At 38.9% G+C, this 25,288-nt stretch overlaps 1 protein-coding gene and 2 non-coding genes across 3 annotated transcripts; all 3 read right to left on the reverse strand.

Moving 5' to 3' along the window:
- Positions 1–1,435: 1,435 nt before the first annotated feature.
- On the reverse strand, positions 1,436–1,507 carry Trnae-cuc (transfer RNA glutamic acid (anticodon CUC)). The gene has a single exon. It is a non-coding gene; the product is annotated as a tRNA-Glu (tRNA).
- Positions 1,508–12,448: 10,941 nt separating this feature from the next.
- On the reverse strand, positions 12,449–12,520 carry Trnae-cuc (transfer RNA glutamic acid (anticodon CUC)). The gene has a single exon. It is a non-coding gene; the product is annotated as a tRNA-Glu (tRNA).
- Positions 12,521–14,313: 1,793 nt separating this feature from the next.
- Positions 14,314–23,765, reverse strand: LOC141904724 (chymotrypsinogen B-like). The gene is made up of 4 exons (XM_074793368.1): positions 23,523–23,765; positions 17,379–17,862; positions 17,091–17,254; positions 14,314–15,929 (listed from the first exon to the last, which is right to left on the reverse strand). The coding sequence occupies exons 1-4, from the start codon at positions 23,631–23,633 to the stop codon at positions 15,249–15,251; spliced, it is 1,440 nt and encodes a 479-aa protein (XP_074649469.1). The 5' UTR covers positions 23,634–23,765; the 3' UTR covers positions 14,314–15,248.
- Positions 23,766–25,288: the final 1,523 nt, after the last annotated feature.

Genomic DNA, 25,288 nt, shown 5'->3' on the forward strand with positions numbered 1-25,288 from the left:
TAGAGGGGGTTATGGATGTAGAACGTACACACATGGGGGTAAATCTCGTGCGTACAGGTCAACAAGGTGGGGGGGGGGAGGGGAGTTGATAGAGGGCACTCCATTTTTGGAAACTTTTTGCGTACGTAATAAATCGATGACCCCTATATACTTATCTTTCCTCAAATTACGTATAATAATCTATATATTTAAGTTACTATGAAAGAAGTACTTGTTATTCAGGTTTTATAGGCCGTCAGTATATTCTAAATGTGCCTAAACCATAAAGAAATCGATTTATCTACTTCAGTCACTGTTCATCCATAAAGTTTACAAGCACATACTTTCGGGTAATTACAAACTAGACTTTTAAACGGTCTGTGCATGGAGCACCTCGTCACGTTCGATTAACAAGTTCCGTGTTCTTCTTCAGATGATTGTAATAGTTTTAGTTCTGCATGTTTTGATAACGACCTCGGCGGTTAGTTCGGCAAACCCTGGTGATATAGACGCGTCAACTACGTGTAAAGAGTGTGAAGCAATCTGCAGCGAATCGTGCCAAGGGACGGGACGTGAATATGATTGCACCTTACTTTTCATGCAATTATTATGCGGCAGATGTACGTCTGATTGATAAGATGTATAAACTGTTCATCGAGCCTTCGAGAGAAAAAGTCAACTTAATTCAATGATATTCGTTTACAGTTTGTTTTCCATACTCTAGTCGTTGTTGTTTTGCATGAATTGATAACCACCTGGACGGGCAGTTGGAATCGTGCTATGGGCACATCTGCACCGACGTGTAAAAACTGTCTTGCAATCTGTAGAACATCGTGTCAATCAATGGATGAATCGATCGATAGTTATGACTGTACCTATATTGCTTGCATGGGCTCAGTTTGCGGCCACTCTCTAATTGATTGAGTCCTGGAGTAATCATTCTAATTACTCCAAGATCCAGTCTACGTACATCGCTGAGTACCTGCATAGAATTAGATTTGACTGTGTTCATGACCCGACGCCTACTGACGACGGCCATGCGGCGTTCAAATCCTTTTGAGTTGAAGGTGGAAGGGGTCCATCCCCGAGCGAGAAGCATTTTATTTATTTTGTGATTTAACGTAAACAGTTTTAATAGAAAACTGTAGCTAAAATACAAAAAAATACATTTGAGAATTTGTATGATCCTCTTCTGAGTGATACGTAGTTCAATCGTCCGTCATTTTTATGATACGACGCGTGCGGGACAATATACCATAGAACTCAAATTTTATTTGAGTTCTATGAAAATACGTACATCCATAGGGTTCACACGTATTTCTTTATTGTATGGCTTCAAGTCTTAGAGTTTTGATACTTGTTGGTGTATCTATGGACCAAGCCCTACAAAATTTCATATAATTAGATCAAGTACATTTAGTTCAACAACAACAAAGACAAAGAACAAAAAACAACATTCCCACACCGGGAATCGAACCCGGGCCACGCGGGTGAGAGCCGCGTATCCTAACCACTAGACCATATGGGACTACGAACATTACGATATCCAAATACATTTTTATTGTTTCTTGGCATTTTCTGTAGATGGCGGATGAGTGTAAAGCGCGGTAAATACGTAATATATAGTACCATTTTCCTTGAATACAAAATTAAGATTACTGGGTTGTTCTATTGAATGTTTATATGCGTGTATAATAATAAATAAGAATAGTTTTTTATGTATGTATGGAAATTACTACATTGAATGCGAAATTGACGGCTTGAGTGTGAATAAGTGACAGCAAAAGCCGGTTCAACTCTCCAAAGGTGCTTATGTAGTGCGTTTTTACTATATTGAGATTGAAGCAGTTTCGATGGAGTTCAGAATGATGAGGGAGAGGGAGAGGGAGAGGGAGAGGGAGAGGGAGAGGGAGAGGGAGAGGGAGAGGGAGAGGGAGAGGGGAGGGGAGGGGAGGGGAGGGGAGGGGAGGGGAGGGGAGGGGAGGGGAGGGGAAGGGATGGGGAGGAGGAGGGGAGGGGGAGGGGAGAGGGAGAGGGAGGGGAGGGGAGGGGAGGAGAGGAGGGGAGAGGGACAGGGAGAGGGACAGGGAGAGGGACAGGCACAGGCACAGGCACAGGGAATTGGATCATAGATCTCTAAATTCCAGAAAATAAGAAAACCCTCCGCATATATTTACATACAATTCTAGTTGATCTGGTTATATTTGGATTGCGCCCTAAATTTCCCCATACATGGTTAAGATAATAGTCGGATAGGAGTTTTTCTTTTATACAAGAAACAAAATTAAAACAAGTCTCGGGACGAGGATTCATACATATCTAACAAACAAAGTTAGAGCAAGAAGTTTTGATTAGTTTTCATGCAATTTAACCAATATTTCACACAGAAGATAAAATCATTTCAATGAGTATGGGAAATTGGCTAAGATCTCCAAGGAGAGGTAGAATAGGTGATATGTTATGGAGTCCAAGGATATGACGGAAGAAACGATTAACTATTTTTTGCATTAGACAAAGTTTGAAGATATCTTCTATATTGTCTTTTATAGTACTATTATCTCCTTTATTTATGTTTTTAATCAAAGGTGTGACTCCCAAACCTCGCTACCATAATAGGTTTGATGAGACTGTTGAAAAGTTGCAGTTGTTGAATTTTTACACGTTTTTAGATACAATAGGTATACTCCATATGTATTTATAGTATACATCATATCTTTTGCCTAAAGACACTTGATGAAAAGGTAATTTCTGTTTAACTGCATCACCAGCATCAAAGTATCTATATCAAGTCACTTCATCGGTTCCCTCTGCCAAGAATAAACTAACACAAATAATCGTCATCGGTGTAGGTGTTCGTTAGTTATTAATTCTCACCTCGGGCCTGATGCAACTTTTAAAAATTATATACTTCTTAGCCGTTCAACACTGAATTTTAATTAGGGAATTCAATACGCAAACTGCTCGAGGGGTCAAACTCCGGGTTGAATCTGGATCCAATTATCCAGTGTCGGTTTAATGTACGTATTTATTCAGTGATAGATCAATGATCAAAAATATAAACATTACTAAGTTTATCGATGTGATATCACTACGAGCATCTAGTCACGTTCAGACCTCATCCGCAATATTTCCTGGAAAGGCAGTGATAACATAGCATCAAGTGTATATGAATAAAATATGCTTATAATCAAAGGCATCAGAATTGAAGAATATTCATTCCAAGGAAGATCATTTCAAGAACCCTTTGAATTATCCATGTGCCTCGGAGGAACACTTCAAATGTATGCCCGAATAGGTAGATTTTCAAATTGGAATAAAGCAATTCGCAAAATTAAATCTAATTTTTTCTGTAAATAGGCAAAATAGGGCATCTGGTTTTGATTAAGTTTTTCATGCAGGAATGTGCCCTTTTCTGGTAAACTTAAGCATATCCTGTAAAAATCATGGCTCCAGGCAAAACACAGCAAAAAGTAGAATGTAAATGACATCACGCTGTAGTCCGGTGTCTTGCAGGAAGAACAACAAAAATGGTTTTTTAAATGACTTTTACTGTGCAGCATTGGGGTTGATTCCTATAATGTACCTCTTTTTGAAAAAAGTGTCCTTTTTTGTTGAAAAAAGGTAGTCAAAATTGTACCCTGGTTCCGCCCCTGGTCTAAAGAAATTAGACCAGTAGCCGTTGCTCCGATTGTTTTATGTAAACGATTCTGATCGTGATGTCTTTCACTCGATAGTTTCCTGATTCTGAAATCGAAGAACACGAACAATTATCAAGATTTGAACAGTTGAACAAATTCAACGCAACCATCTGTCATGGCCAGACATAGATATACGGTACGTTCTTTATTCTCATTCTGATTAGCATTATTTCTACGTTTTTGAATTGATTGATAATGGTAGCCATTAAGGTATGTTTCTCAGCGTTGATCATCATTATCATATACTTTTGTAACCGGCTGGTTGTTGTATCGGCAGGCTGGCTGGGGGAACTAGCATTTACACCAGCGGTACAGGATTCCATCCATCAGGAACAACAAGGCAGTTAAACCTTATACGTACAATCTTTACTGCATCCCGGAATGAGAAATGATTATCATAGCTTTACATAGTCTTTATATACAGAATCATGAGTATAATGTGAGAACTAGGTGTCAGAGACAAGTTGTAGACATCAGGACTCACAAACAAACACCTAGTGACATGTTTGAGAGACATTAATCAATTATCGATGAGCACTGACTAGAGCTAATTATCGTGAAAACATGTTGAGTAATGTCACATGTTGATTACGACCTTAAAGCACATATTGACACTATAGTCATAAGTTATATTATATTATTATTATTATTATTATTATTATTATTATTATTATTATTATTATTATTATTATTATTATTATTATTATTATTATTATTATTATTATTATTATTATTATTATTATTATTATTATTATTATTATTATCATTATCATTATTATTATTATTATTATTATTATTATTATCATTAATATGTAGTAGAGCTATGAAATATTATGAACTGTTCGATATGACATTGTAGATCTATATGATTATGAAATATGCAAATTATATCAGGGTGACAGATGCCCCCTTGTCCAATTAAATTTGGTCCTCCAAATTTCGGAAAACGCAGATGCTATAAGTTCATTAAAACTCCTTCCACTGCGAGAACGTGTTAAATTGAGTTCCACCGTGCGAAAATGTGCAAACGTTGGACAGTAACATCCGGATTCTCAGTCATTCACGAAAGAGTCACATGTTGTCGTTATTTACGGACGATGCGATAATACGTTAACTGTGATTTTGAATGATCTGCAGAGGATCCCCGAATTCTGGTTGGTTCTGCGACGAACAGAAGTAGCGACGTGTTGTGTAGTTATAGCGTCCCGAAGATCAGTTGGTGATGCAAGTTGCAAGTAGTACGCATTTCTCTGTTTTGAAGATCTTTCGATTACTGACTGGAAATAACTTCGTGACACAATGATAGTAACATGCAACATCTGACATCAGAGCAGAGTTCAGGCAATGACACAACACAAATACAGTTACCCTTGTCAACCAAAAGGAACAAATTATCATCATCCAAAATAAGTGGCCAGGTGTAACTGAGATTATATATTTGTCCACATAAAAATTCAACCAATTCATCTTCATGTTTAAGTTATACTAACAAACAAAAAATATGAACCTATGAAAATGAAAATTGCCGATTAAACCTTTAGTATAGTCGAAATAGTTTGTTGCGAAAAAAGTATAGATACGCACTGTACTGTAAGTAGATGAATTTGACTAATTAACCTTAGACATATCCCCTGAGAAGTGTTCCGTATTCTAATACTTATAGTACGATATGAAACTAAAATTGATTTATGCTGATTGGAACTAGATGTCTAGAAAATAGAATTGTGAATCATACTATTTAAACCGGCGATAACTTTTTTGATCGTACGGTAGTATCTAATATCCAAATTCCTATAATTTTCTATCATGTTCATCTGACCACTAATTCAACACAAAGAAGCAACTGTATTACCTTCGGCTGACAAAAAGTTACCGTAATGCATTGTATCCACTGAAACAGCAGCAATGTTCACGATCAGTACGGCCATCTCGTCACAGGTGTAGTTGAATACGATCTTCTCGTGAGGTCAACGTTCCAGTCACAACCAATAGTTTAACAGCTTCATCTGTACTTGTGTAAGTCACGAAGACTTAAATTTGGGTTCTCCATCATCTGTAACCGGCTGGTTGTTGTATCGGCAGGCTGGCTGGGGAACTAGCATTTACACCAGCGGTACAGGATTCCATCCATCAGGAACAATAAGGCAGTTAAACCTTATATGTACAATCTTTACTGCATCCCGGAATGAGAATGATTATCATAGCTTTACATAGTCTTTATATACAGAATCATGAGTATGATGTGAGAACTAGGTGTCAGACAAGTTGTAGACATCAGGACTCACAAAAAAACACCTAGTGACATGTTTGAGAGACATTAATTAATTATCGATGAGCACTGACTAGAGCTAATTATCGTGAAAACATGTTGAGTAATGTCACATGTTGATTACGACCTTAAAGCACATATATTAATTATAATATAATTATAATTATAATTATAATTATAATTATAATTATAGTTACCGTTACCGTTACCGTTACCGTTACCGTTACCGTTACCGTTACCGTTACCGTTACCGTTACCGTTACCGTTACCGTTACCGTTACCGTTACCGTTACCGTTACCGTTACCGTTACCGTTACCGTTACCGTTACCGTTACCGTTACCGTTACCGTTACCGTTACCGTTACCGTTACCGTTACCGTTACCGTTACCGTTACCGTTACCGTTACCGTTACCGTTACCGTTACCGTTACCGTTACCGTTACCGTTACCGTTACCGTTACCGTTACCGTTACCGTTACCGTTACCGTTACCGTTACCGTTACCGTTACCGTTACCGTTACCGTTACCGTTACCGTTACCGTTACCGTTACCGTTACCGTTACCGTTACCGTTACCGTTACCGTTACCGTTACCGTTACCGTTACCGTTACCGTTACCGTTACCGTTACCGTTACCGTTACCGTTACCGTTACCGTTACCGTTACCGTTACCGTTACCGTTACCGTTACCGTTACCGTTACCGTTACCGTTACCGTTACCGTTACCGTTACCGTTACCGTTACCGTTACCGTTACCGTTACCGTTACCGTTACCGTTACCGTTACCGTTACCGTTACCGTTACCGTTACCGTTACCGTTACCGTTACCGTTACCGTTACCGTTACCGTTACCGTTACCGTTACCGTTACCGTTACCATTACCATTATTATTATTATTATTATCATTGATATGTAGTAGAGCTATGAAATGTAATGAACTGTTCGATATGACATTGTAGATCTATATGATTATGAAATATGCAAATTATATCAGGGTGACACTTTACCGTAGTGTCCTCGGGCAAGACACAAAGTATCATCATTATATAAAACAGGTGATGGGGGCAGGGGCGGATCTAGGATTGATAGAAGGCATGGTCCGAACAGGAATTAAGGGGCATAACGGTGACAACTGCCTCAAACAGCAAGCCACTCAGCGGCAAAGCCCGAGGGGCCGAAGGCCCCGAGCGGGGGCCCAGAGGGAAGGCAGGGGTCCGAACCCGGCCCTAAGACCCCCTCTAGATCCACCCCTGGGGGACCGTGTCGTCGGATTGTTAATAGCAAATGGTACAAAGATACCACTATATGGGTACATCTGATATAATGAGTTAACCTAAACTTAAATCGAAACTCTTGAGTATTTATCTTCATATTTCTTGTGGCTGAAATATCCATTCTATGCTCAAGCTTTAAATCTGTTAAACATGGATTGCTCCAGGGCCGCGTTACGCGATAGAGCCACTGCGGCAATCGAGGATTATGGCAGGTGAGGATCCACCAGGAGCGTTTGTGTAGTTACTCGGTTTTCCCCGAGTTTATGTTTTATACGTAATTGTATATATTTCTTGTAGTCCCTTTGTATACCACTCGTTGATATGATAACGCAAATAAATTTCAATTTCCCGATCAATTTTTTCTACATTTTTTTCTATTCACCCTTTCCAGTTTCAGCTTCTGGCAGTCTTAGCCGCATGGGGCGCTGGTGCAGTCGCGTGGACGTGTGAAGAATGCAACGCGATGTGCACAGCATTATGTGACGCCAGTTCAATGGCTAACTGCATCACTTCTATTTGTATGAGGATTTTGGCAGAGTGCGTCAGGTGTCTTCGCAAAACTGAGTAGTTGTTTAGATACCATCAGTTTGAGATGCCGCGGAATTTCAATATTCATATCTCAATTATATCAACAAAAAACAAGATATATATCTTTCTTAGATTTTATTCTAACGTAGTAAAATGTGCCGAAAATTATTCCATTGTTTGTCAAAGTGATTACCGACGAACCCGACACCAGAAAAAAATCAGCATTTCATCTCCTTTTAAGTGTATAACTCACGTCTTTCCATCGAGGGACCGCAGAGCTAATTGATATTCAATTTAACCTTTTGTTTGAAAAGAGAGCGAAAATTGTCGCAACAATAAAGAAGTTTCCAGTTTCTAGGCGCCATTTTGTGGCGATCCCTCAAGGTCCCCATTGTTGCGATAATTTGCGCTCATTTTTAAAACATAAGTTTAGATTGAATATCATATAGTTCTGCAGTCCCTTGCTCGATGAACTGAATTTATACACCATTTTGAAGGAAATGAAATGCAGATATTTGTTAGTGATTCTTGGAATTTTTGAACGCTGCAATTGAGAACAGTGACGATATGAAACCAAGGACCGCATATCTTAACCGCGCGTAAAAGAAATCGCGATATTTATTAACTTTGTGTGATATCGAAATGTCATCTTTCTATTGGTCATCCAAATACATATTTGAGAAGGGCCAGAAAACGCAGATGGATCCAAAGATCAGGGTGACTGGTACGGTAGCTGTTGTGTAGGACTAATAGTGTGTACAAATATTGAAGTTAATTCGAAGTGATCTTTAAGACTATTAAGCACAATGACTAATTCAAGGAATTAAAAAAAGAATATGTTTCTTGCGCTAAGTTTCAAATCGAAAAAACCGAAATTCAGCTGTTTCTGAAACAAGAGACAGAAACATAATTAAGAGTCACTATCTCTTGTTTCCGTGTTTCTCTGCGTCGTGTGCGTTGGACCTAACAGAAACCATCTGAGAAAACATATTTCTGAATTCACCGCGAGAAAACCACGGAATTTCTTCGAAGGCTGTGGGGGTTATTATTGGAGGTTTTTGTACGTGACAGCAGTTTTTGGTGATTCGGAGAGAGATTATTGAGTGACACTTTCATTAGCGTCTTTACTTTCCTCAGTCTGAGAGTCTACGATTACAAACTGAGTAAAGCTAACTCGATATTAACTTCACTTGTCTAAATAATTCAGTATATCGTATATGGACAGCTGGCTTTAAAAAAAATTATTACACCTCATCATTAATTATATCGTGCGGCATAATCGACCATCCTTCCAGCAGGCACCAAGTGTTTTCTTCCCAGTTTCTAGTTTGTAGAAATGTATGACATGACAGCTAAACGCAGTAAGGTATGTTGTTTCTACATAGAAAAGGTGCAATAGCACAGTTGGGTTTCATATCATGGGCTTTAAACTTACTCGTAAAGCCTGGCGGCAGAAAAAGGGTAGGTGGATACTTGTCGTGAAAACCAGGCTTTAACTTGGAGCGGTCATCCATTTATTACGTAAGCACAATAGGGGAGGGGATGGTGAATTGAATTACATCACATCATACATAGGGGGCAGGGGTCAAATACCTTTATGACATCAGATCTGGTCCAAAAACGATTTGCTTACAACCTTATTTGAGCAATTATCTGTTCAGATAATTGATCGTAGATTTAACCAATGCACCAACTGCGAGTACCCAACGCGGCAGAGTAAAGCGATTTAATACGAGTTTCTCGATAAAAACGCCTCATTGACCTTGATGATTCTCAAAACATTCGGTGGTTGACGCCGATTGGATGCTGTAATGGCGGTGATGCATTCAAGTTCGTGAACTTACGAAGTTTGATAAAGTATGCAATTTGAAGTTTGTTAAAGTATGCAATCTTGTATGGTTTAGATTATAGGATAATTAGAATCAGTAGAGGGGTGAAAATATGGATGTAGTACGTGCACACAAGGGGGTTCAATCTCGCGCGTACAGGGCAAGGGGGTAAGGGTCTCCATTTTTAGAATTTTTTGCATCCGTATAAAATCGATGACCCCTATATACTTAACATCTATATATTTCAGTTACCACGAAAGTATGACTTGTTGTTCATGTTTTCAACGGTCGCCAGTATATTTTAAATGTGCCTAAACCACAGAGAAATCGACTTATCTACTTCATTCACTGTACAATCCTATAGTTTACAAGCACGTACTTAGGGGGGGGCAATTACAAACTAGACTTTTAAACGGTCTGTCCACGGAGCATCTCGCCATGTTCGATTAACAGGTTCCATGTTCTTCTTCAGATGATTGTAATAGTTTCAGTCCTTCATGTTTTGATAACGACCTCAGCGAGTGGTTCGGCTTATACCCGTGCAATTTTAGACGCATCAACTACGTGTAAAGAGTGTCAAGCAATCTGCAGCCAATCGTGCCAAGGGATGGGACATGAATATGAATGCACCTTTCTTTGCATGGGATTATATTGTCACAGATGTACTTCTGATTGATTGGATGAATAAAATATTTCATCGAGCCTTCGAGAGAAAAAGTCAACTTAATTCAATGAGGACTGCAATCAACTGATCAACCAATCAACCAATCAACCAATCAACTGAGCAGCGTTTAATTTATTTCGTGATTTTACGTAAACCGTTATAACTGTAGCTAAAATACTTGAATACTCGTCCGTCAGTCAGCAGCGTCGGCGGCGGCGGCAGCAGCGGCAGCAACAACAACAGATAACCTAACCACTAGACCATATGGGACTAAAACGTCCGTTAACCAAATACGTACGTATATCCATGTATAGGGTTCACACGCATTTCTTTATTGCCTGGCTTCAAGTTTTAAAGTTTTCATACAATCTTCCTGATACTTGTTGTTGTATCTATGGGCCAAGCCCGACATTTTCATATAATTAGATCTAGTACATTTAGTTCAACAACAACAAAAACAAAGATCAAACAAAAAGCAACGTTCCCACACCGAGAATCGAACCCGGGCCACGCGGGTGAGACACACGTATCCTAACCACTAGACCATATGGGACTACGACTTACACATAATCCAAATACGTTTTGATTGTTTTTGTTTTTTTTTAGCATTTTCGATAGATGATTGACGGCTTGAGTGATGAATAAGTGACAGCAAACATATAAACATTTTACACATAACCAAAGGTGCTTTTGTAGTGCATTTTTACTATATTGAGTTGAAGCAGTTTCAATGGAGTTCAGAATGATGAATGTTAGTATATAGCGGACACGAAACGAGTAATTACCGCGGGGTAATCACTCTGTAAATTTATTGAACTCGTTCATACTCTGCATCCATTGCGTCGTCTATTGTTTCATTCACATCATAGTACACTTACCTTCACCTAAACCACCTGTTTCAGACATCACAAACCGGTGTTAACCCGAGCAGCGGCAGCAGCGGCAGCAGCGGCAGCAGCGGCAGCAGCGGACGTAGCGGTGAAATCATCTCATCCATTCGAGTAAACACACATCTCTCTAACCCCTTCGTTCGGTTAACAGTTTTAACTGCTGTTACGTATGGTGGTACTCGAATAGAGCAGTTTACGATGTTTAAAGATTCAATAAACACTTGATCAGATATCTCTGGTTTACAGATAACCAGAGTTTATCGTCTTCATACAGAAATCCATCATCCAATCGGCTGCTATTGACGTTGATTGAGTTTGTGATCATTACCGGCCGTATTTACATCCGCCAGACTCTTCAATCTCATTAAAAATACGCCAGACCAATAGGGAACTGCCGACGCTACTGTGGCAATCGAGGATTCCGCATACGGCAAGCAGAGGATCCGCCAGGTGTCTCAAGAACGTAAGGCAAAAAAAAATTGATACCTTGTTTCTCCGCTCTGCTGAGCTTAAATGTTGACCCGGCCGGCCGCCTATCTACCCTATACATTACTTTTTTAAAAATCGCGATCAATTTCACCATAACAGACCCGGCCGCTATGGAAATGAACTGTTTATGAATTTTATCATATTTTACAAAAATGACCCGGCCGCTGCGGAGAAACAAGGTATCATTTTTGTTTAGCCTAATTACTCTGCTTTTACCTACTGTTTTTGTAAATAATCGTAAATACTGTTTTTTTCCTCCATATACCATGGGAATGGTGGAGTGTAATAAATATTCGTATTTGTTTTCGTATTCGTATTCAGTCTGCTATGTGTACTTGGAGTAATGGTTACTCCAAGTAATGATTACTATATAAACTTTATTGTCAAAGTGATTACTCCAAGGTGTATATAACATATATTCTGTGGACAGTCGTTGTGTTCCTTTTTCTCTGACAAATTTTATTGCCTATCTTATATTTTTTGATATGAGTTATAATTGTAAATACTGCTTGATGTCCCTCTGTATACCTATTGTTGTTGATGAGTGTAGATAAATTACATTTCAAAATTTCAAATTTCGATGACTGCCGTTTCAATTCCATCTTCGTTTCAGTCATAATCGAATTCAATGAAAACTATTATCAAGCACTTAGTAGAAGTAAATGTTTGATGGGTCCTGTGATAATGTAAGGATTTGGCGGCCTAAATACAGTTCAACCGAGGATGTTACGGAGTATTGATATCGCTTTTGTACTTATATAAGTTTTAATCAATAAATGATAAAGTGAAAAACAAAACGGTGTTCCCGAAAGTGAAAAACAAAATAGAGTTCCCACACCGGGAATCGAACCCGGGCCACGCGGGTGAGAGCCGCGTATCCTAACCACTAGACCATATGGGACTGCTAACAAAGTTCCGAGGATTAGGGTTAGGATTTACACTCCAACCATTTCATAAATTTGTCTTAACAAAAATATAACAAAGTTAACAACAATAGATACACTATTTACAATACACGAGCTTAGAGGGATCTATGTATACATGTCTGAGCCTATTTAATGAATTTTGCAAATGGATTGTAGGATTTTTTAGAATATCGAAATTGCCAAAAGGGTTCAAATTCACGGATTTCATTCAGTAGAGTGCAATTAAAAATAGAATGTAATTCATCACATTGCCAGCGGAACATAATCATTTCTAACTTAAAATCTAGCAGGGATAGTTATTTTTGCGGTAGCCCAGTTTTATCGGGACCGACATGATATCTAGGTATATCAAATGAACCGTTTTGTCCGGACCCTACTGTCTGTCACACCTACTCTCCGTGCGACGTTTTGGTCCGTAATTTCGTTAATAATCGGTTTATCTACCTTTATTACGCATCAATTTGTTCAGTGAGGAATTTGCATTCAGAAATAAACAACAATTTTCACTTAAGTTGTTTTTGTTTTAATTTATGAGCGATAGTTTACTCAGCATACGCTCGCGTAATGCTGAAAAATCCGCTCCGCGGACGCTCGGAAACGTTACAGTGACGTCATCACCTGCTCATTAGCATATCAAAATACAGTAGGTGGAGCCACGTGACGGGCCATAAAAGCCGTTTTTCAGCATTACGCGAGCGTATGCTAGGTAAACTATCGCTGATAGAAGAAAACACAAACAAATTTCTGCCAGTTCATGATTTATTTCTGAATGCAAATTCCTTACTGAACAAATTGATGCATAATATTTACAGATCAACCGATTATTAACGAAATTACGGACCAAAACGTCACACGAAGAGCATGTGTGACAGACAGTAGTTTCATCCTTACACAAGTTTGGACCTTGATCTTCTCATTTACAGGGCAACAAGAGTTTCCCTGTTAGGAAGTAAAAGTTGTTAACGTGGAAAGAACCGAGTTGATACGATTCACCTGGCGGTGCTAAGTACCGTAAAAATCAACTGATAAATCTTTGTTTATCTAAACCTTATGTTTGTGAAACCACGTCTATATCTGCTGGCTAATCCGTGTCCTATTGAGAATACAGGGACCTCACACCGGCAAACAACATCTTTACCCCGTTCCGTTAAAAACCTAGCGAATACAGAGTTTCTATGTCAAGAGAGAGATGATAAGACGGAAGATACGCCCGGTGAGGATAAGCAGCTAGCTGAATTTCAAAGGCTGTCGGGCTTTTTTGTAAAAGTTGTAAAAATAATTTATTCCCTTTTCTCAAGAGCCAGCGAGCTGGAGTATATAATTACGCGTAGTTCTCTTCATCGTTTCGGTTTCGAGCATTAAACGCATTTTACTGTGAATTTATGATCCAAACCAAGCGTGAAAATTTAAAAAAACAGAACGCTTCTAATTGGCGTTTAACATTCCTGTAATAGTTGTTCGTGTAAACGTTTGTTTGTTTTAGTGTTTTTATGTTTCTTGGTAAGACGCGCATCGGTTTAGGGTTTGTGCAGTTAACAGAAGAATCTTCGACATAGAAATCATTGCAGTATTGGATGAAATGGTTGGAGCCAGTTTTATAGACTGGTTTTAACTTAAACCCGAGGTAGAGTGAAGTGCAGTGAAATCACACAAGAACATTTTTAGAATGAATAAAGAATTAACGCCATATCCATATATTATTTATATTTTTACATGTTTAAAGATACAATTGGTATACTATTATGTATATATATAGTGTACATCATATCTTTTGCATATTCAACACTTGATGAAAAGGTAATTTATCTTTAGCTGCATCATCAGCATCAAAGTTTCTATATCAAGTCACTTCATCGGTTCCCTCTGGCAAGAATAAACTAACACAAATAATTGTCATCGGTGTAGGTGTTCGTTAGTTATTAAGTTCTCACCTCGGGCCTGATGCAACTTTCAGACATAATATACTTTTAAGTCGTTCAACACTGAATTTTAATTAGGGAATTCAATACGCAAACTGCCCGAGGGGGTCAAACTCCGGGTTGAATCTGGATCTAGTCATTCAGTGTCGGTTTAATGTATTTGGTTTAACGGTATGTGTCGTATTTATTCAGTGATAGATCATTGATCAAAAGTATAAACATTTCTATGTTTATCGATGCGATGTCACTACGAGCATCTAGTCACGTTCAGACCTCATTCCCTTCCGGAAAAATATTGATGATAAATACATATACGTATCTCCAAGTACACACACACGCAACATACAGGGAAAAAGTCTCGAAATGATTAAATGTCAAATGCTATTCGTGACGTATTGAGTGCGATTCAGCAACATTCAGGCGAATATTCCGAATCGCGAAGAGCTGTAATAGTTTCGTGACGCGCGTTTGATCCAAGCTGTATTCCCTGGTGCCAAGACCACGTGCCAGCAGTTATCCCATCAGATGGCGTGCACAACAGTGGAACAAGACTTCCATCATCCGTTCCAACTTAGTAAACCAAATCGTCTCTCGGATTGACCCGCCACGTACTTCCGTTTGGCGCCGGATCTTCACCGGTGCTCAGTAAATGATGACGTAGGTGTTGGGCGTTCAATTAACGATATTCCAATTATCTTCTCAGACTAATGAGATATATAAACATATACAACAGTTTCGCAAGTATTTCAATACGCGCGATGTTCTTGCTCGTTTGATCTAAACTTCACGAATATTTATCCGTTATTTTTCGTATCCAATTCGCGAAATTCGGAACTATCGTGTATATACCGAATTTACCTTTTTCGCCGCATCCTTCTCCGAAACTGGTCACGCCGTAAACGTGCCATCGATCTTTGCCGTTTCGATGTATCCTGCACAGTAAAGGTCCACCGCTATCGCCTGCGCACGTGTCTATTCCGCCGAGTTTGTAACCGGCGCAAAGTTGGTTTTTAGTAATATCGAAATCGAAAGCTTTCTCGCATTCTGCGCGACTCGTCAGCGGCACTTTAACCTCGCGTAGGACATCCGTACCGTACAAATGTGTTTCCTTCATTTTACCCCAACCTAACGAATAACACATTGTATTAGGCGGTAATATATCGTCGGATTCCGGAACGCAAGCGAAGTTGACGCCCTCGTTCGCTCTGACCGGAGATTTCAGTTTGACCAGCGCGATGTCGCTGTCTATTGTATCCATGTTGAAATCTGGGTGTACGAAATCTTTACTGCGTTTGAAATCGATTTCGGTTCCTTCGTGTAAACCGAAATCGTGTTCCCCGATACGAACGATCACCTTCCTCCGTCTGCCCTTCCGGCGCAGACAGTGAGCCGCTGTAAGGACCCACTGTGGGGCTATCAGTGTACCACCGCAATACTGCTCCTTCCAATGGTTCAATATTGCGACCTAAAAACAGAAATAAAAAAGAAACCGATCAGATATCTTTCTTTTTATTTGAACTTCGTAGTCCATTGTGTACATATGGCGTCATATTGTCCGTCAAGCAGCTCACTGAAAGCTTAAAATTAAGGTTAAGTTAGAATTGTTGCCCTCATTAGAGACATGGTCTAACCACAAGAGCATTAAAACCAACACGATTCGAATGCATCTAAGCCCGCTTGGCCAGTTGGTGAAGTCACAGTCGGCCATCTCGGATGACATCGTGACCTATTTTGGTCATGAATTGTGACATGGAATATGATAGCTATGTCTGGAAAAACTATTAAATTCATGACCAAAATGTATAATTTCAGAATCATAGATGGCCGCCAGTCAGCCATATTGGATGACATATTACTTAATTCGGTCACGTGATGGACCATTCCATTTCATATACTCTTATTGAAAAATGAATGCTCTACGTGGAATACTATAGCAGATGATAGCCAAAATGTGCATTTTCAGAAACCAAGATAGCCGCCAATCAGCCATCTTGGTTTCGATTACCACAAATATCGAGCTCGTTCGAGATATTTTGGTCATACCAGGGAAGTACACTGGTCATACACTATATATTCGAATTTGAAGACGATTGGAAAAAAATTGTGGTCTGTATAGTGTTCACAAGAAACCTGATGCGCGGACGCATGCAGTCCATACCAGCACTTAGACCCAGCCGTACAGCATAAGCTCGAATAGCCTTCACTCAAGAGCTAAAAATTTGAGTATGAATTCTTCAGGAAAAATGTCGATGTCGATTGATAGTTAGATACCAAAACGTCGTATGTTACTAAATTTTGTTTTTAAACTTTTAAATTCGTATATAGTTGGTTTTGTATCTTAATTCACCGCACCCGAGTCAGGCTGAATGTAGGATACACTGAAAACATTGAATCGATGCAAAAATACGTAGGAAATATCGCTTTCCTTCCGGTAGCATTAAAACAATATAAAACAGAAATACCGTACGATATCTTTACGAGCCTGTAGCTGCGAACCGCAAAAATTGAGGGAATGTGCGGGAATACAGCATCTATATCCAGTCTCGGCTGGTGCGTCTTTAATCTCTTGTAATCAATCCTAAATCAAAACTTGAAAATAATTCTCTCTTAGAGTTCGACTACTCACCTGCCAGGGCCAACTACCGCGTCTAGTCTCGTGACCCCCGACGATCCTCAAACTCGGAAACGATTTCCGAATTCCGCATTCAACATTGGCGAGCACATCTCGTACCGGTGAAGTGTTATGGGTGTCGTCCACTCCTGGCTCGCCACCGCGGTCTTCATTTACTTCTTAAAATCAAAACAGAATGGACATACATTAATTAGGATCTGGATTCAATCGTTCATAAAATAATATAGCGCACTCTATTCGTTTGTAACGAACTCGAAATGAGAGAAATCCTACTCGACTTACCCCTGTCATTTGTGAGAACTAGTTCGGTTGCTGTTCCTTTCTTTTTATTGGCGCATGCGCTGTCGCTCGCTCTGCACTTCCGCACTTGTTGGAGTATAGTATTCTTACAGAGTAGCTGCACCGTACATTTACGGATACGTTTTTTCGTACAGGCCCTGGTGCACGGCGACCAATCGGACCAGCTGCTATAGACGAGCTTATACAGCATCGTCCCGAGCATCCTCTGGTCATCTGCTCGACTGTGAGGCTGGCCTCGCTTTTTCTTCGTTTTCGACCAACAGCCCGAGTTGTACCGGTAACAATGCCTCGTCTCTCTCAACGTTAGATTTCGACACGTTCGATGGTTTACGCAAACTCGACTGCGATATTGGCGACATTTTCGACTGCACGGCGACCAATCGGTCCACTCCCCGAACGATTCAGATTGGAACACCGACAGCACGTGTTTTTCGATTGGACCGCTATGGGGGTCGTATTTCACATCCTAAATACATGAATACATGGATTATTTTCGATTCACGAACAAATAGGGTGTTATAGAAGTAATGCACGTGACGTCACTGTTATACTGGACTGGACGGTTATTCACTGTAACGTCCAGAATGACGCGTGTGAACACGTCCGCATTATTCCTCCATTCCGAGCCATTCCAGGACCACACGAAGTAAATCCCACAATGATTCAGCCATAGATGAAAAGTTCTCGAATGGACGTGTGTATATTTAAGCAAAGTTTTGGCTAAAGACATCATCAGGCGTACTGATTACAGAAAGAATTTACTTGATATTCATACAATAAAAATCAAACGGGACCGAGTGAGACTCGTTTTTTCATCTCTCACGGATATTGCGTCTCGACTTATTTCAGGACCAGTGCATAAGTTAAGATGTTTTTTTCAAATATTTCTCGTTGCGGCTCGATTTAGCAGTGGCCTTGCTGCGGGTTGAGCTATACACACGGCTATTGTCGTGTTTTAAAAAAATATTGTTCTTTATAACTGATGAAATCGGCTCCGATAAAGACGTATTGTGAATATATATGTATATGTGTAATAATTGAACGATGGCCAAATCAGATTTGCAAGTCAATCCTTGTTAATTTCATCCGCATTATTTTCCTGCTGCGTTTGACACGTAGTTTACGATTTGAGACTTTTTATCGAATGTGTGTGTGTGTGTATTCTGATCTTATCGAATCGTTGCATTAACGCTAGACTAAAACACATTATAGAGATTAGTGAGACCCCCAACTAATAATCCATTTATCGTGGCAACGATTAAGAGGTTAAGCCTCGTCAAATCCCAAATCATCATCACCGATAGAACCAGCTTTTAATGATATCAAAATAGGCAAAGGGGGTGAATAAGTGGCAGCCATCTTGCAGAAAAGTCTTTCTATAAGTTTATTTTCTTCTAAGGCAAGCAGTTACCGGACCTATCCTATCCTTATTTTCTATTCCTATGTTTCTTCAATTGAATTAGTTGAGTCCATGATGAAAAAATTCTTTCCATGGACAGTCACTTTGTTTATGGAAGCCAACATTCCTTAATTATGAATACAGATTGGTTTCCCTCATGATATACTCATCGAAAGGCCAGTTTTACGTTCAAACTCCTCCGTGATAGCTAATCGACCACTCACTCGTGTAGTAGAATACACGGAAACGTTGAATCGTTACAGACAAGATGGTTACAAGTTGATTTACTTATTGATTAGAGCGAAGAAAAGTGATAAACGCCAGAACAACTTGAGTTCCGTGTAGAACGTGAATGAGTCTCACCGATTCGGTCGTGAAAACATGCCGGCAAATTAGCCAGTACAAGCGGTACCAGCTCGGGGTACACTGCTTCCACTAAATACCACCTCAGGGTACCGTGGTAACAAACTGTATCCACTAAATACCACCTCAGGGTACCGTGGTAACAAACTGTATCCACTAAATACCACCTCAGTGTACCGTGGTATACACTGCATCCACTAAATACCACCTCAGGGTACCGTGGTATAGACTGTATCCACTAAATACCACCTCAGAGTACCGTGGTATGCACTGTATCCACTAAATACCAACTCAGGGTACCGTGGTATACACTGCATCCACTAAATACCACCTCAGAGTCCGTGGTATACACTGTATCCACTAAATACCAACTCAGGGTACCGTGGTATACACTGCATCCACTAAATACCACCTCAGAGTCCGTGGTATACACTGTATCCACTAAATACCACCTCAGAGTACCGTGGTATGCACTGTATGCACTAAATACCAACTCAGGGTACCGTGGTATACACTGCATCCACTAAATACCACCTCAGAGTCCGTGGTATACACTGTATCCACTAAATACCAACTCAGGGTACCGTGGTATACACTGCATCCACTAAATACCACCTCAGAGTCCGTGGTATACACTGTATCCACTAAATACCACCTCAGGGTACCGTGGTATACACTGCATCCACTAAATACCACCTCAGAGTCCGTGGTATACACTGTATCCACTAAATACCACCTCAGGGTACCACTGCATCCACTATATACCACTTCAGGGTACGGTGGTTTACACTGTATCCACTAAATACCACCTCGGGGTACCGTGGTATACACTGTATCAACTATATACCAAACTTCCTGGTGGTTTAATTGTTTACATATATAAATCGCATATGTTATTGGTAGATCGAAGGCGAATGTTTAGGATGCCTCAGAAGCCTAATTACTGAAAAACTGTAGCGACGTTGTATTTACACTCAAAGCAAAACTATAGATACGTTGAAGATATGCGAGCTGGTAACTTCTTTCGCGTTACTGATTTTCCCTAATTTTACCAATAATTGAAAAATCGATCGTCACTGGCTAATAGTCAGGTAGAAAAAGGCAAATTTTCGAGATGCTAATTTATCAAAGTCTTTTGGTTAAAGAGAAGCTATTCAAATGACCGGATTCGAATACTGAAAAAATGATATACATTACACTTTACCCTCTAGAAAATATGACTGCCTCAATAAATCCGTTATGAAATTTCATTGCATTTCCTGAATAGTTTACATCAATAGATACCAGATGACAATACGGCTATAAAATAAATTCGTTTTACATAAATCAAATGCCAATATGCAATCGAAAACAGTTTTGATTTTGTTGTTATCGATTATCAAAAGACTCGATAGTAACGGAGTTTATGAAGCCATCAGAGGAGCTAAACCATAAAATAGCTCTTAAGCTTACAACTAAATGATTATTACAAGTCTTTTTAAAGTTCTTAAAGGAAACCCTTACATTCAAAGTGTTGTTCCGTTGCGATATACAAAGAAGATCAAAATGCCAGGAGAAAAAATACTTCAAAGAAACTTCAATTTTTATTTTCAATCGATTTCTATCAGTGGCGTCCGCGAACGAGCTATAGGATTGAAAGACGGTTATTGTTTGAATGCGGTAATTTTTGACATTGTAGCAAAAGAGAGGTCAAGAGAAAGATTACAGAGCGGAGGATCGGATCACCTTAATCTTTTCTTCCAAGAATAAAATTTGTTTGTTTTCAGTCGTCGGATACTTAGGCCTGCTCTACTGCCGTGTATGGTATTATGTGTATGGTAGCTGATTCGGGCCGGCACTAGAACGCCCGATATGGCACGAATCAGCTATAACGTATAATATTCAATTATTTTTGCAATATTTGAATAAAACTCGTCCACATTTGTTCATGACCTTTAGAAATTCGAAAATTGTATACCGTTCGTTTTAACATACGTCATATTCGATAAACACAGGGACAAAATAATCATGCACGAAGAATCTATTTCCAATCAGCAATCATCAGGAATTGATATCATAAGCAGCCTTGCTCTTAAACACCGATTAATAACAAATGGGAAACGACTTCATATTTATTGAAACATCCGATGCCAAAAAAAATCTGAAATTATGTCAATTCCTCACATCCTTTCGAAATACTGTAAAAGAATATTTCATTTCTCAATATGTCTATATTAAATGATGTAATTCTGATTGATTCAATTTAATGTACCAAATGTCATGGAAACATTATATATTATATTATATGTTAAATGCTTTGTCGTGTAACTTGTAGGTATGAATTGGGTATGAATGGGCGTGAATGTGAGAGTGTGGGCGACTGGGCCCTTCGGGTAATACGTATATTTTAACTTCATCAGTCGTCCAGCGTCTAATATTACATTATTTTCTATCCTGCTACTTCATATTGTTATCAAAATCGTGAGTAAAACATCATCAAACATCATGCAGCAGCAACTAAGATAAAAGGTGCCCTAATCATTTGGCCGTGTGAATACCAAACCAAAATGGCAACGCCGCATATATGCTTCCATTAACAAAATGTGTCTTAGAATGCGATTGCCATAAAAATCGAACCTCTGAAGAGATCATCAAAGCGCTAAAGATCAAACCAATTGAATTGACAAGTATATAATATATACACCGTTTAGTTTTATTTGCCGAAGGTTCATCAATTATGATTTGAATTCGCGTCTACACACATACACCGCGTTCATATTGTCTTAAATAAATATTTTATCAATCGTATTTTATCTATGAACAGATGAACTTGTAATACTTGTCTATATGGTAGAGAATGGAATTTGATATATTTGCCGTGAACCACTCCGATACTGACAGCACTGGTATGGGGGCTTTTTTAAGCCGAGGTATGGAAGACTTGAAAATACTATACGCGATACGATTAGAAGACATTTTTCTCTCTATTCGAGTTTAGTGATGATGCACGCAGATACGCGCGGATAAAGAAGATAATCCACGCTTCTTTCAGGAATCACCTCAGCAGGATGGATCGGACCCAGGGCCACCAATAACCATCGGCGGATCTAGGGGCACTGATAGGACTTGTGCGAGTCAAACTGATAGCAGTGCCCCTGAAATCCTGAGCCCTATTTCATCGCCGCAAATATAAAGAAGAAATTCAAGCTTTTGTCTTCACGGATTTCCGAGTCCATGTTTTACATTTCACTGTTGTCTATTTCAGCAAAAAGTCATCGAGACTCAAAAGAGATCTATTTCAAAAATAGTTTAATAATAATGTTTCCATTGGTATGAAATTTTTATCATCACACGAATGCAAGCTCACAGTGATTTTCAATATTAACTGATTCTCAGTTCAATCGAGGCACGGAGTAAAGGTAGGTTGTAAGGGTCGGTTCTTTGTCTATGGGGTATATCAGTTATTTTAAGTTCACAGATTCACGGCATGTTAACGGTCAGAGGTACATCAACAGCTGTACAGCATAACCGACGCCTTCTGTAGCATACTTCAAGTCAAAACTTCGGACAACTGATGCCGGGGGTTATGGACTGCAAGGTATTCATTCATACACGATACGCAAAGACCGTACATTCATAACCCGAAAATAATTCTAAAACTGATAAACCATTCTACGCTAGTTCTGAACTATGATCGATAGGGTCATGGTTACAAAATCGTTTTTGAATGAATAACCTATTTGACTATACTTTCAGTAAAACAATAGTTGTCGTGTATAAAACCTTGGAATAATCATTTATCAAATGATTACTCCAAAATAAAACCAGTCAATAAGTAAATATTAATAATGACGATGCTTATATAGCGCTAAAAGCGGGGGACGTGGCTGCTGCACAGAAAGACTTCATATTTCATAGTATTCTACTTATTTCTCGTTTCAGTAATTATATTCTAGTGATGTTTCACTTGTTTTCAATGAATTATTTCTCTGTGTACGGAATGCCGTATAAGCAGCCGTCATTGTAACAGAATTTATGGTAAGAAATTTGTCAGAAACGATCGAAACTGAACCTTCAAAGTTCAGCGATGATATACGTACGTATGGTAAAGAATGTGCGAACGCAAAATAACGAATCGACTATACGATCTTTATGCCGCATTGTTGTAAAATAACTGAGTATTTCTTACATAATCATGATGACATAATAGTAAAACTTTGGAAGATAAACTGCGAAATTAATTCATATGCATTTGAAGTATACTCATTAAACTTCAATCTAATAAAAGGTCGGTTAGTCTGTAACTATGTGTAAATAATGGCATGCTTCAATTCCATATTGTGAAATTGATCGAAATGAAATTAATAGAAATCATAATATCTTACCTTTTGCGGTCGTTCGGAATAAGCAAGTTGTAATCCAAAAACTAGTAAAACAGCTATAAGAGGAGTCGGGTTACTGGTATGAAAGTTACAACTCAGCAATGTAGACTTCATCGCGACCGACGACGCATGTGTCAAACGAACGAATTTACCCTAATTACGTATTATATCCAACTTCATAGCTTTGACACTTTTAAACAGAGCATAATAATCTCCGGCGCAATTAACGCAAGAGACGAGTAAATTATGACACAAACGGTATCGTACTGTAGGTGCTACTGAGAGCCGCCGCGTATGATGTATATGCACAACGCGGTAGTGTGCGGGTACTCTGAAGCGGCGTGTTACAACCGGCGGCCGCTTTCAAACATAACAAAACCTGATCGAATGCAAATTAACGTAATCAGCTACGATGTAACGAACTGAATTAATTGTGAGTTGTTTCGAGCTCGGAGACTGATTAATCGATAGGTTTGAGATTCTTGTTGGTTGTCGTTTAAATTACTATACTTAAACTTGATTGTCAGTTAATAAAAAACGTTTGACAAATAACATAGAATGACACATTTATAAAGATGGTAACAACAATTTACAGTCCGAAAAATCCGAAAAAAACACAAAACATTATACATCTTATAATCGAATTGTCTTAAGCTTTTCCATAAGTTTTAAAATCTCGAGATGCTTTGAACATAGTTTGTTTTGCCCATTAAATTTATGAATTTATCGGTGTTCGGGTGTACAAAATACTTTCTTGGGATGTGTTGAGATTAGGGTGTAGCGAATGTGAGACATACTAGTAAAACGCGGTATAAATCTTCAATTTGATTCATATCACATCATTACAAATAGGGCAGGTTCGATTCTCATTAGGTACTGGTTGAGGTCGTCGCTCTCCACCCTCTGCCTTGGTTGTAGGTAAAAATCCCCTAGGTAAATATCCCGGGGTAAAATCCCCTAGGTAAAAATCCCCAAATATTCAAAGTAGGTAAAAATCCCCACTTGGTGATTTTCGAGAGCATTTCAAAGCAAAATGTTTCTCCAATTTTGTTCATTTGTAATGAGACTGAAATGTGTTTGAACTGCGCAATGGATTCTTTCGTTGGGATAAATTCTTTAAGTAAACTCTTAATACTCTCCTTAGAATAAAATAAAATGAATCTTTTATTTGTAATACACATAGGTTATGATTAAATGTGGCCTTTGTGTTGTCTCGACATTTCACGAAATATATACTCAATTTGTGCTCAATTTGTATGAAATGACGAATATTTGGGAATGTCGAGTCTGATAGCGAAAATTAATAAAAGCATTCGAGTTATGAAAGTCATAGTAAACACTTTGTAATGATTCAGTAATCAGTATACTGCCGAGAACGATTCTTATCTATACTACTTTTTTTGATTCAGTCATTTTGGCTTGTTGTGTAATAAGTAGGCTAATAAGCAAAACGATAACTTTCAGCTAATTTCGATAGCCCTCGACCAGAAGACATTGTTTATTTGGGTGTGAAATATGCAGATAGGTTGTCCTAAAAAGAGAAACAAACATTTATTCATCCCGGCGTTTGACGCGCGTGAAATACAACGATGCTTTATTCATGTAACAGTTTGTAACATGTTTCTGCAGAAATCTTCTCCATTCTATCGACCTGGATATGATTGGAAATCGGTCCAATCGAAGAAGGGCGATAGTGGATCTTGTCCAAACCTCCCCCTAAAAATATCTAACCCGAAAAATCCCTTTTTTCTATTTAGATGAATATAAAG

Source organism: Tubulanus polymorphus, chromosome 4, assembly GCF_964204645.1.
Source record: "Tubulanus polymorphus chromosome 4, tnTubPoly1.2, whole genome shotgun sequence".
In the NCBI taxonomy this organism is placed as follows: domain Eukaryota; kingdom Metazoa; phylum Nemertea; class Palaeonemertea; order Tubulaniformes; family Tubulanidae; genus Tubulanus; species Tubulanus polymorphus.

Excerpts from the sequence above, each read along its gene's own strand:
- LOC141904724 (XM_074793368.1), bottom strand. The coding sequence starts at position 23,633 with ATGAAGTCTACATTGCTGAGTTGTAACTTTCATACCAGTAACCCGACT. Across the intron at positions 17,863-23,522 it reads ATTCCGAACGACCGCAAAAG|GATGTGAAATACGACCCCCA; the intron begins GTAAGATATTAT and ends TCATGTATTTAG. Across the intron at positions 17,255-17,378 it reads AGTTCTCACAAATGACAGGG|AAGTAAATGAAGACCGCGGT; the intron begins GTAAGTCGAGTA and ends TTTGATTTTAAG.